The 14160-nt window shown below is 41.4% G+C and overlaps 1 protein-coding gene across 1 annotated transcript in view; it reads right to left on the bottom strand.

The window, feature by feature from the left end:
* LOC144603516 (adiponectin receptor protein 2-like) overlaps positions 1 to 13008 on the bottom strand; it is a 67952-nt gene extending 54944 nt beyond the window's left edge. Inside the window, exons 1-2 of the mRNA XM_078416807.1 lie at positions 12853 to 13008; positions 4875 to 5114 (exon numbers count right to left, since the gene is read on the bottom strand). Of these exons, the coding sequence (XP_078272933.1) occupies positions 4875 to 4964 (90 nt within the window). The 5' untranslated portion in view covers positions 4965 to 5114; positions 12853 to 13008. The remainder of the gene's footprint in view (positions 1 to 4874; positions 5115 to 12852) is intronic.
* Between the last annotated feature and the right edge of the window lie 1152 nt (positions 13009 to 14160).

Genomic DNA, 14160 nt, shown 5'->3' on the forward strand with positions numbered 1-14160 from the left:
CCATCTCCCCCAACCGGACCTTCCCCCACCCCCAAAACAGACTCTCCCCCTTAATCCCTCCCCATCCCCCCAACACTCTCCCCCTTAATCCCTCCCCATCTCCCCCACCCCAACAGACTCTCCCCCTTAATCCCTCCCCATCCCCCCAACAGACTCTCCCCCTTAATCCCTCCCCATCTCTCCCCACCCAACAGACTCTCCCCCTTAATCCCTCCAACTCCCTTCCCATCTCCCCCCACCGGACCTGTCCCCCCCCACCAAAACAGACTCTCCCCCTTAATCCCTCCCCATCCCCCCCCCCCCAACAGACTCTCCCCCTTAATCCCTCCCCATCTCCCCCCACCCCAACAGACTCTCCCCCTTAATCCCTCCCCATCTCCCCCCACCCCAACAGACTCTCCCCCTTAATCCCTCCGACTCCCTTCCCATCTCCCCCCCCCAAACAGACTCTCCCATCTTAATCCCTCCCCATCTCCCCCATAACAGACTCTCCCCCTTAATCCCTCCCCATCTCCCCCCAACACTCTTCCCCCTTAATCCTTCCTCATCTCCCCCCACCCCCCCAACACTCTCCCCATTAATCCTTCCCCATCTCCCCCCACCCCCCCAACAGACCCTCCCCTTAATCCTTCCCCAACTCCCCCCCCCCCCCCCCCCCCAACAGACTCTCCCCTTAACGGTAGCGCAGCGGTAGAGTTGCTGCTTTACAGCGAATGCAGCGCCGGAGACTCAGGTTCGATCCTGACTACGGGTGCTGCACTGTAAGGAGTTTGTACGTTCTCCCCGTGACCTGCGTGGGTTTTCTCCGAGATCTTCGGTTTCCTCCCACACTCCAAAGACGTACAGGTATGTGGGTTAATTGGCTGGGTAAATGTGAAAAATTGTCCCTAGTGGGTGTAGAATAGTGTTAATGTACGGGGATCGCTGGGCGGCACGGACTTGGAGGGCCAAAAAGGTCTGTTTCCGGCTGTAAATATATGATATGATATGAATCCTTCCCCATCTTTTTTTGATGCACAAATTTTAATTCAAGCTATAGTTTCTTAAAACGATTTGGAAGAGTGTTTTCGTATTTCAAGTAGTTTGTGATGAGGTCTCAGTTTAGCATCTTGCTTTTTGCAGTAATACTGAAGCGCGGCATTGTTGGAAATTATACCTTTTGGCTCTTGAATGCATCTTTTGATGGCATCTAATATGCATCCTTACTTGTTCTTGATCAGTATGTCAACTGTGAATGCCCAGGACTTTGGCAAAGGCAGAAAAGATTTGTTTTGTTGGAAATAAACAACACCTGCTCATACTGTAGCATGAATGTTCCTCGTAAATTATCAGCCCACATCCAGAGTTTATTCCTGACTGGCATGTGAAAATTGTCAGATGCAAAGGAGTAAAGAATTGTTGAAACTGCAAGAATTGTTGAAACTGCAAGAATTGTTGAGATTAGAATTTTGTCCTGAAATTTCACTGCGATGTCTGGGGCTGAGATGACTACTCATCAGAAATTGGTCTTTTGTTTTGGATTGGGTTTTTTAATTATTATTGACATGTGTACTGAGAGTGCAAAAGTTTTTTAAAATTTGCTATGTGTGCAATCCATAGCAATGCAAATCCTAACATATGCTAGTGCATCAAGGTAGCATAAGCACGTAAAAGAATGCGGACTATAGTATTACAGCCGCATAAAAAGTATTGATTTTTAAAAGTGCAATGGCCACAATGAGGTAGTTCAGGAGATCAGAAATTCATCCTTAGCAAGAGTGTTTTATTGTCATATTTCCGAGTAGAACAATGAAATTCTTACTCGCTGTAGCACCACAGCATACGAGGTTTAAGAGTCAGATAAACAGGAAAAAAAAGCTATCTTGAATCTGGTGGCATGTGCTTTCATGCTGTTGTATCTTGTGTTCGATAGGAGGGGGAAGAAGCGTGTGGAGCAAGTGATCCTTTATTATGCTGGCTACTTTTTTTCCAGACAGCATCAAATGTCGGGGGGGGGGGGGGAAGGAAATAACCTGTTTTGCATGAGATTGGACTCTGTTCACATCTTTGAAATTTATTGCAGCCACCGTACCAAGCTGTGATGCATCCTAATATGTTTTTATGTTGCATCAGTAAAATACTGATAAAAATCATTGGAGATCTGCTGAATTTCCTTACCAATCTGAAGATGTATTGTTTGCTTTTGGCTGTAAGGTCAATGTGGTTGAACTTGGACAAATTGTTGGTGATATCTAAACCTAGAAACTTGAACATCTCAACCACTTCATTTCAATACCATTGAAACAGAAAGGGGGTCTGTACTCCATCATGCTTCCTGAAGTCAATGATCAACTCCTTTGTTTTGTTGGTATCAAGGGAGAGGTTGGTATCTTGACATCATGCTACTAAGCTCCCCATCTCCATTCTGTACTCCCTTTTGTCACTGTTTGAGATTCAATCCACTATGGTGGTGTCATCTGTAAATTTGTACATGGAATTAGAGCATAATTTGGCTAGAGCTGTGTATATAAGGAATAGTTCACAGCCTTGCATTGATAATTATTGTGGAGGTTTTGTCACCTATCCTAACTGATTGTGGTTTTGCACTTTGTGCCAGTTGTGCTCTCCACCATACTTGCCTAATTCAGTTCCACAATCTACTGATAACAACAAACCATAAAGATACCTTCTGAAGGGCACAGTACTAGTCATATAATGAGTATACAGTTATTATCTACCACTGGGTTACTGAATGACTTGGAATGAATCAACCTTCACAATAACTTTCATACAAAAGAGGGGTTGATGGCTGCTAAATGTAGCTTTGAATATGCAAACTACGTGAAGATACAGCTGTGTACTTCCTTAAAAACTTCAGGAGTTCCATAAGTCAGGCAATGTCAGCTATGCAAAATTTGATATTAAAAACATAACTTTCCCATTATGATGTGCAAAACATAACCTTTACATACGTAAAGGGTAGACCACTCATTTGCTCGTATTTGTGCTGCCATTCAGCAAGCCCACAGACAATCTTATACGATCTATTTTCCTGCACTATTACCATATCCCTCAATTTGCCTACTAATCAGAAATCATTCAATTTCTGCTGAATGCAATCAATGAATTCCACGGTTTACTTTGAAATTGTAATCCATTGTTACAGAAACAAAACATGCTGCTGGACCAGACCATTCAGCCCCTCCAACCTGCTCTGTCATTGACTAGGAGCATCTATCTCAATATCACATTCCCACTTGTCAGTGCTTTTCCCGTCTAGATATTTATCCATCTCCTGCTTAAATATATTTAGTAATTTGGCCTCCACAGTCCTTTGTGGTATCACCTTCCACAGGTTCACCATCCTGTGAGTGAAGCAAATTCTCGTCAGCAATCCCACTCATCTTAAAGTAATTAGAAAACTTCAAAATAGTACTCCACCAACCCCCCAATAAAAACCTAAAATTATTGCATTATAATATGAACCAGGTGAGGCCCAAGCACTGACCTCTGCAGTAGCTCATGGATCATCACCCGACAGGCCAAAATATGCACCTTTATTCCCAAAATGTTTCCTGTTTGTCAATCAATTTTTAATGCATGCCAATACATCACACTCAATATCACACACTTTAATTTTACACATTAACTTTTTATGTTGGGTTTAATAAAGCAAGTACACCACATTCATTGGCTTTCTTTTATCCATTCTACCAGCCTTTCCAGAAGATTTGTCCAACAAAATTCCATTTCAGTAATCCACATTGACTTTGGCTGAACCTATTGATATTTTCCCTATCTCATCTAACCCAACCGTATAATCTGAAGGAGGGACTTGACCCGAAACGTCACCCATTCCTTCTCTCCAGAGATGCTGCCTGTCCCGCTGAGTTATTCCAGCTTTTTGTGTCTATCTTCGGTTTAAACCAGCATCTGCAGTTCCTTCCTACACACTCTTCCTCTTCTAACCTCCAGAGAACAGAGCACAAGCCTGCTCACTCTTCATATGACAGGCCTATCGTTCCAGGAACCAGAGTGATAATTTTTTGGTTCTCTCTCTCTCTAGCAAGAATAACAGCCTTTTGGTGAAGAGACCAAAACTGCACACAATACTCCACAGGACCATTTTTTCCACCACGTGCAATTACGCATCTTCAATGAATATATTTGATACAATATATTCAAGCAACCTCAAGACTGCACATTTTAAACTCTAGAATATATTAGAAACCAATACTCATCTCATATCAAATGGATGCATACATTTAAAAACTATTACTATATAACAATTTGGATATTTTTCACATTTAGAATATCAATTTCAATTAAAAAGTATGAAACAACTGAACCAAAATTAAAAGCTATAATGCAAAAAAGTTATAAACATGAAGTAACTTGTTTAGTTTTGTTCACTTAACAGGATATTTCAGGATACACTAGGAACATGGCCAACACCTGGGCCAATGATCCAGATACATAAATCCCAATGTTAATGAAGGAATTTAAATTCAAATAATTAATTACATCTGGAATTAAATCTTAGTGCCAGTATGGCAACCATGACCACTAAATGTTTATCAAACTAATAATTGATTTGCTTTCATTTGAGTTTATCTAAGAATGCTCCAATCCTTACTCTGGCTGGCACATGCGAGACACTGGACTCACCAATGTGGTTAACACTTGACTGTAACAGTCTGGTACAATTGGAAATGAACAATAAATGCCCACAACATACACGTCTCACAAAAAGAAAAAATCCAGACCTCCACCGATCAATAAACTCAAATGTAATTTACAATGCATTTGAAATCTTCCAACGTGCAGTTTAACAAGAGCACATGTTATTGACTAAATAGCAATGTCCAGAGTTATCAATTTTTTTTTATACTTACATCCAACAAATCAGAATCATGATTTACAAGAGGATTCACTTCATTCAACTCTGAGCTCGGGGTATTGCACCGTTTTTCTTGAGATGACATCAGGTATCCTACGCTTTCCTTCCGATGCCTTAAGAGCAAGCTCGGGTTCTCGTCTAATGGTGGGCCTTCCAGCTTGTTAATAATAAAAAGTTCGTCTTTAAAGTAAAAAAGGTTTCTTGTGTGCAATGAAGTGCAGTTGAATTCAAAACCCTGTTCAGAAAAAAAATAGACAAATTAAATTTTCTGAGATATTCCATTTTAATACATTGATTGTGATTATTTTTGCTAATCTATGCAAATGAAAAAGGGCGACTTTCTCCAACATGTTGATGAATGAGTTCAAATTTGAGCAAGCTTAAAAGGGTAGTACCGAACAATAGTTACCAGCAGTAACCATGGCTCATGCGGTCAGATTTTACAAATCAAGAGTTACCAAACTTTAGAAAGCTTTATAGATTCTTATAGATGTCCTTTAATAACAAGGACCTTGCACATTTTTCTCCTGCCATTACCAGGAGAGTGAAGCCAATTGTAGCAACCCAGACACAATCAACTCTCACCTCGATTAGAATCAAACCTCAGATCCAAGGTGACCATGTCATTGCATTTCACTGGTAAAACACAAGCAGAGATGTGTATTCAAACCTAGGCATCATCACTTTCTGTTGTCATTTCACTGTCTTTCACATTCAGTACCAGATGAGATGTTTTCTCCAACTGAAGATTAGTAGTGGGGGAGTTATTGTCTTCTTATTTTTGCTAATTATATGATATTGAACCTCAAGTTGAACTTCTGACATCTCTGTGCCATCACCACAGTTATAAAAGACAATTCTATATGTAATCCAATTCCACCACACTTCATATCTCATGCTGCTGAAATTCAATTACCTCTTGACCTGGCTATTCATACTTCCAACTATAGACACAAAAAGCTGAAGTAACTCAGCAGGACCGGCAGCATCTCTGGAGAGAAAGAATGGGTGACGTTTTGGATTGAGGCCCTTCTTCAGACCCAAAACGTCATCCATTCCTTCTCTCCAGAGATGCTGCCTGGCCCACTGAATTACTCCAGCTTTTTGTGTCTATCTTCGGTTTAAACCAGCATCAGCCGTTCCTTCTTACATACTTCCGACTCGTTTTACATCTTCCTCCAATAATTTGAGGTTAATCAAAAACTCTGCTAGCCGTAGCCTAATTCACACACCAGGTTTGATTCGGCCTGCACTGATGCGTTGTTTACCTTCTCAGATTTGCGGAGGAATTACTACCACAATCATTCTGGAACTTCTGAAATGGGCATTCTAAGAACTCCACCCGTGCAGCGATAAAGCAGGAGATTTGGCAGGGCAAGTGGAGGGGCGATTTGTAAGGTGGTGTTCTCTTCCGCTACTTACACAGGGCCTGTGTGTGCTCTTAATGTATGGACAAGCTTCTCAATATAATTTTGAAAGTTCCTTCCACACTTTCATACACATCATTAGGACTTTAATACGAGAGAGATGACACATTTGAATCGTTTATTTTCCTAGTGATTTGGATAATTTTGCAGAAAGCACAGTGATGTCTAACCAATGCCTGAAAATGTCCATTAATAGGTAGTCCCGTATTCAGAGGCATAAAAAGGGCAGGACTCACTGTTATACATTAGACCATGAGTTTGTTCTAGTTCTCCAACCTTGACCTTCATATACCATTTTTGCCCCCAATTGATCAAAGGCTGACTTAATAAATTTAAATCGAATGAAATAAAACAAGCTGTTGTCAAATAACCTGCATATATTACTAAAACATATTGAGAAATCTCAAATTCTACTATATTCTCTGTAGGTTTATAAATTACAATAGGTCCAAAGGTTTATAAGTTACATTTATTTGTTCTCCAGTGATTTAAAAAAATTAAATGGTGGTCAATTTTAATTAGTTCAAAGCACACAATGAAGTAATGTAAAATAAACAGTCTGCAGCTGTCAATCTTTGTAAGATTATACGTAATGGCTGAAGAAATCCATTCTTTCCAATAATATTGCAGTGTTGATATATATCTGAAATATTATGTTACCATTTCTAAACTGCTCATCTGGCATACGGTTGAATACTCAAGATAATATCAAGTATTTGTTTAATTCTAAACATTAGTTTAGTTTATTATTGTAACATGTACCAAGGTACTGCGAAAAGCTCAATCCATACAAAAAAATGGAGATATTAAGTTGCCTCCCTCAAAAAAGTTGTTCATTGTGATGAAAATACAGTTCCATAGAAACATAGAAATATAGGTGCAGGAGTGGGCCATTCAAGCCAGCACCATCATTCAATATGATCATGGCTGATCATCCAAAATCAGCATCCTTGCTTTTTCTCCATAGCCCTTGATTCCTTTATCCCTAAGAGCTAAATCTAACTATCTCTCGAAAACATCCAGTGAATTGGCCTCCACTGCCTTCCGTGGCAGAGAATTCCATAGATTCACAACTCTGGGTGAAAAAGTTTTTCCTCATCTCAGTCCTAAATGGCCTACACCTTATTCTTAAACTGTGACCCCTGGTTCTGAACTTCCCCCAACATCAGGAACATTTTTCCTGCATCTAGCCTGTCCAATCTTTAAGAATTTTATATGTTTCTATAAGATCTCCTCTCATCCTTCTAAATTCCAGTGAATACAAGCCCAGTTGATCAATTCTTTCATCATATGTCAGTCCTGCCATCCCGGGAATTAACCTGGTGAATCTACGTTGCACTCCCCCAATAGCAACAAGGTCCTTCCTCAAATTAGGAGACCAAAATTACACACAAAAATCCAGGTGTGGTCACACGAGCCCCTGTACAACTGCAGTAGGATCTCCCTGCTCCCAAACTCAAATCATCTCGTAATGAAGGCCAACATGCCATTAGCTTTCTTCAATGCCTGCTGTACCTGCATGCTTACTGTCAGTAACTGATGTACAAGCACACCCAGGTCTTATTGCACCTCCCCTTTTCCTAATCTGACACCATTCAGATAGTAATCTGCCTTCCTGTTCTTCCTGAGGATGCTATGAGTGGAAAACCTCACATTTACCCACATTATACTGCATCTGCCATGCATCTGCCCACTCACCCAACCTATCCAAGTCACCCTGCAGCCTCATAGCATCCTCCTTGCAGCTCACACTGCCACCCAGCTTTGGTTCATCAGCAAACTTGGAGATGTTATATTTAATTCCCTTGTCTAAATCATTAATATTTGTTGTAAATAACTGGGGTCCCAGCACCGAGCCTTGCGGCACCCCACTGGTCACTTCCTGCCACTCTGAAAAGGACCTGTTAATTCCTACTCTTTGCTTCCTGTCTGCCAACCAGTTCTCTATCCATATCAATACTCTACCCCCAGTTGTTAAGAAACAGTTCAGACATCTTGCAGGTATTTATTTACTTGCACCCTCAGAGTAATTTCACATTGATCATGTTGAAATTAAAACTATAATCTGAAAGATTTTGTCATCTAAGATACTAGATGTAAAATTAATTTTAACAATTCAGTAGTCAGGTCAAATTATCTACTTTCACACTCACATCAATACAATGTTTGAACCAAAGGATAATTTCCTTCAAACAATACGAAGACTTTTCATTTTTACCAACCTCAAATGCCATCAGCAAAAGATGTAATAACATCAATATTCTGACATTTTACTTTGTCACTTGAAATCTACTCATTACATGTACGAGTTGGGAATCAATCATATAAAATAGCTGTAAAGCTTAAGACCAGACATCAGTTATATACAAGAAAGGCACAAACCAGCATCTGCAGTTCCTTCCTGCAGATATGCTCCTTCTAAATCTGCCATTTATTTACAAATTCATATGAGAATGGCTTGTCAATAATAAGTTTAATGTAGACAGAAGTTTTGGCACACTTACCTAAACATGCTTATCTCGATTAATTTTGCAATTCATTTCTGTTAACCCAAACCAAAAGCAATTGCAAACAAATATTTCATCCTAACAAATTAGCTGATGTTAAGGCACCAAACCCTGAACAAATGAACAACCACTTTAATTTTCAATCATCTCCTAGCATAGATATATATTAAAAAATGTGATTAAATCAAAATATTCATTTATTCCTCAATCAATCAGAATAGAGAATGTAGGGTGGGAGAACAAAGAGTGGATGAAAGGTAGGCAAAAAAAATCATTTTAAAATGCAATGGGACAAAGAGTTTGGAGAAAAGACCAGTTAATGAGACATGATATGCTTACTTTCATAGATTAGAGAGTATAATACAAAAGTTCTGACATTATGTCGTAACTTTACAAAACACTGGTTAGACTACATTTGGAGATTGTGTGTAACTCTGATCACCATACTACAGGAAGGATATAGTTGCACTGGAGAGAGTGCAGAGGAGATTTACCAGGACGTTGCCTTCACTGGAGGACTTAGTTATGGTTTGGGAGAGATTGCATAAACTGGGCTCATTTCCCCCCCCCCCCCCCCCCCCCCAGAGTAAAGAGGCTGATGCATGACCCAATAGGGCCAATCAGAATTACAAGAGGCACACAATAAATGGTCAGAATCTTGTTTCCCCCGTGGTATCAAAAAGAGGTCTTGGGTTTAAGGTGAAGACAAGGGTGCAGACCTAAACAGGCAAATGGGATTATGCAAAATGGGCAAAATGGTCAGAATGGACGTGGCAGGCCAAAGGTCCCATTTCTGTGCCATGTAACTGTGACTCATATCTTGTATTACACTGTAAAGTTGCACATTTCACTGTAAAGTTGCACAATCCCCTGTGCACCACACCAACATGAAAAATAGCACATAGGCAACCTCCAATCTCACTTACAATTTGACATTCTCCTGGTGTTGGATCCAGCTCTCCTGTAAACTGGTGCTCCCTCCTAAAGTGACAAGTTTGACCAAAAGCTGGAAGCAGTAATGCACTTCAAATCCAAGACTGATTCCTGGTGCACATGGTAGGGCATGGGGCATCTGTCGTTCAGTTTACCCCTACACATCCCCATTCTCTCCTGCCATGTGTCGCTCTGCACCCACTGTTAACCCAGCCCAACCCCAGCTCGCTCTCCAAACCCGCAACTCGAGACCCCATGGTGGGGACCCGCAACTCGAGCCCCATCGAGGGAATCCGCAACTCGTGTCACTGGTACTATAATAAGCTCAATCCATACAAAACTTTGGAGATATTAAGTTGCCTCCATCAAAAAAAGTTGGTCATTGCGATGAGTTCTATACAGTTCCATAGAAACATAGAAAAGTAGGTACAGGAGTAGGTCATTCGTCCCTTTGAGCCTGCACTGCCATTTAATATGATCATGGCTGACCATCCAAAATCAGTACCCTTGCTTTTTCTCAATATCCCTTGATTCCTTTAACCCTAAGTGCTAAATCTAACTTGAAAACATCCAGTGAATTGTCCTCCACTGCTTTCTCTGGCAGAGAATTCTACAGATTCACAACTCTGGGTGTAAAGGTTTTTCCTCATCTCAGTCCTAAATGGCTTACCCCTTATTCTTAAACTGTGGCCCCTGGTTCTAGACTCCCCCGACATCGGGAATTTTTTTCCTGCATCTAGCCTGTCTAACCCCTTAAGAATTTTATATGTTTATACAAGTTCTTTATTCATGCTTATTCATGCCCCTCATAATCTTGTACATCTCGATAAGGTTACCCCTCTGCCTCCTACACTCCAAAGTAAAAATATCCCAGCTTATCCAAACCTTTTTGCATGAGCACGCAAACTCATGTAACATCCTGGTAAATCTCTACTGCATCCTTTCCAACTTACTGGCATATTTCCTATATCTGGGTGACCTGAAATGCATACAATATTCCAAGTGTGGTCTAATCAAGGACTTGTACTACTGCATCATGATGTCTCAACTTTTGTACTCAATACCCTTCCCAATGAAAGCAAGTGTCCAAAGGTCTTCTACACTACACTGTCCACCTGACTCACCACTTTCAGAAAAACATGCACCTTGACTCCCAGATCTCTCTGTTCTGCAATACTTTTAATGTGTAATTCCTGTCTTGGTTTGCAACCTCACATTTATCAGAGTTAAATTCCATTTGGCATTCCTTGGCTTATTAGGGTCTCATATAGAGACATACGGTAAAAAAATCTATTTTGCTGTAGATCCAGGCAGATCATACCATCCATGTGCACAACAGGTGACAGAGAGAGGAAACAGAGTACAAAATATTTTGTTGTAACAGCAGAGAAAGTGCAGATTAAAACATTTGCAGGTATAGGGGAAGATTGGCAAGAGGGAGGCTTTCAAAAGTGAGATAGCAAGAGTGCAGGAGCATGTTCCCGTTAGGGTGAAGGCCAAGGCTGGCAAGTTTAGGAAACCTTGTTTGATGAGAAATATTGAGTCTTTGGTCAGGAAAAAGAACCCAATACCAATCCACAAAATTGGAACAACTTGGCACTACTTGAAAACTGGTGCCTTAATCTACCTGCTTTGTATGTGAAGTAAAGGTAAACCATTTACAAATTCATATGAGAATGGCTTGTCAATAATAAGTTTAATGTTGAAAGATGCTATGGCACACTTACCTCGATTAATTTTGCAATTCATTTCTGTTAACCCAAACCAAAAGCAATTGCAAACAAATGTTTTATTCTGACAAATTAGCTGGTGTTAAGGCACCAGACCCTGAACAAATGAACAACAACTTTAATTTTCAATCATCTCCTAGCATGGATATATATTTTAAAAATGTGGTTAAACCAAAATATTCCTCAATCAATCAGAATAGAGAATGTAGTGTGGGAGAATAAAGAGGGGATGAAAGGTAGGGAAAAAAACTTTCATAAATGCAATGGGACAAAGAGTTTGGAGAAAAGACCAGTTAATGAGACATGATATGCTTACTTTCATAGATTAGAGAGTATAATACAAAAGTTCTGACATTATGTCGTAACTTTACAAAACACTGGTTAGACTACATTTGGAGATTGTGTGTAACTCTGATCACCATACTACATTAAGGATGTAGTTGCACTGAAGAGAGTGCAGAGGAGATTTACCAGGACATTGCCTTCACTGGAGGACTTAGTTATGGTTCAGGACAGATTGCACAAGCTGGGCTCATTTCTTCCCCCCAGAGTAAATGAGGCTGATGCATGACCCAATTGGGCCAATCAGAATCACAAGAGGCATACAATAAATGGGCAGAATCTTGTTTCCCCCGTGGTATCAAAAAGATGTCTTAGGTTTAAGGTGAAGACAAGGGTGCAGACCTAAACAGGCAAATGGGATTATTGTAAATGGGCAAAATAGTCAGAATGGATGTGGCAGGCCAAAGGTCCCATTTCTGTGCCATGTAACTCCGACTCATATCTGAATTACACTGTAAAGTTGCACACTCAAAAAATTGCACAATCCCCAGTGCACCACACCATCATGAAAAATAGCACATAGGCAACCTCAAGTCTCACTTACAATTTGACATTCCCCTTGTGTTGGATCCAGCTCTTCTATAAAGTGGTGTTCCCTCCTAAAATGACAAATTTGACCTAACGCTGGAAACAGTAATGCACTTCAAATCCATGAATGGCTCTGGGTGCACATGGGAGGGCATCTGTCGTTCAGTTTCCCACTACACACCCCCATTCTCTCCTGCCACCTGTCGCTCTGCACCCACAGTCAACCCCGGCTCGCTCTCCAGACCCGCAACTCGAGCCCCATCGGGAGGACCCGCCGCTCGCGCCTCAGCCCCGTGTCGGTTGACGGCCTCACTGGCTCGCGCAGCGCCCCCGTCAGTTGCTCCTCCGGCGGGTGGGCGACCGACCTCACAACAATGAGCCAACCCCGGGCTCCCGACACCGGCTGCGACGGATCCGCTCACCTACTTGCTGCGAGTAAGCGTCATTCACTCACGCTATTTATTATTATTGAAAAACATATCGGTGCAGCGAGCCGGCTACATTACCTGTCCGCTCGCTGACGCTGTGCCTCGGATAGGTCGCGGGAGGGTTGTCCGGCTGTCGCTGCGCCTCGGTTAGGGCGCAGGAGGGTTGTCCGCCCGCCGCTGCTGCTCACTGTCGTTCTCCCGTTTGCTTTGACTCCGTTGCTCCGTAGCGTCAGACATCTCCTGAGCAGCCTGCGGCCAATAGGCACAGGCTATTCGCGCCACGTGCTACACCACTTCCTCCCGGAGAGGTCGCCGGAAGCGGAAAAACGCAGTTGTCCAAGCCTTCTGGGAGTTGTAGTTCCTGCTGTTTGGGTAAACATTGTGTTATTTAAATGTGTTTTTGCTATTCTGGCTCCATTGAGCGTCTTAAAATGCTTGGATTAAATATGCAGTTTCACGATTAAATATGCAGTTTCAATTAATTGAAAGGAAAATAGTAGGAGATCCACTTCAGGAGATCAGCAGAGTCTCAACAGTTTTGTTTAATATGTGTAAAGAGGAACTGAAGATGCTGGTTTCAACCGAAATTAGACACAAAAAGCTAGAGTTACTCAGCGGGTCAGGCAGCATCTCTGGAGAAAATTAATAGCTGACGTTTCGGATCAAGACTGTGCTTCAGACTGTTTATGACAACAGCTTACACAAATCACCCACCAAAATAAACTTGAGGGGGAGCAGGTAGTTAATACCGATAAATGCTGTAAATGATCAATATTGAAGATAATATCCGAATCTCACCTTCAGTTTTCTCGTCTCCTCTTACTTTTCCCTGACAAAACAGCTCCTATTATTTCTCTTCAAAACAACCATCCCTGGCTGTGTTGCCATTGCAAACAACCATGGCATGTCTGATCTTCCTTTCCAAAGTCCTTTAACATTCCCCATCTTCCTTCAACATCTCTGCAGCTCAGCATTTCAGTATCTAAAATTACATTTCTAGCTCTCCACCTGCAGTAAAACCTGACCTAATCAAAGTCTGAAAGGACGTCCAATGGCTGCTGCATTTTCTGTCTTCATTCCTTACACAACTGCATGGTCTATCATCCCGGTACCAAAGAAAAGTAACGTAGTGTGGCTCAATGACTAACGTCCAGTGGATCTGACATTCACCATCATGAAGTAATTCAAGAGGCTGGTGACGGTGTACATTAACTCCAGCCTATCAGCCAGCATTGATCCACCACAGTTTGCCCACCGCTGCAAAACGTCCACAGTTGACACCATCTCCCAAGCCCTAAGCCCATCTCTGGAACACTTGGACAACAAGGACTTATGTATTTATCAACAATAGCTCTGCCTTCAACACCATAATTCCATCCAAATTCT

Source organism: Rhinoraja longicauda, chromosome 20 (genome assembly GCF_053455715.1).
Source record: "Rhinoraja longicauda isolate Sanriku21f chromosome 20, sRhiLon1.1, whole genome shotgun sequence".
NCBI classification, from domain to species: Eukaryota; Metazoa; Chordata; class Chondrichthyes; order Rajiformes; family Arhynchobatidae; genus Rhinoraja; species Rhinoraja longicauda.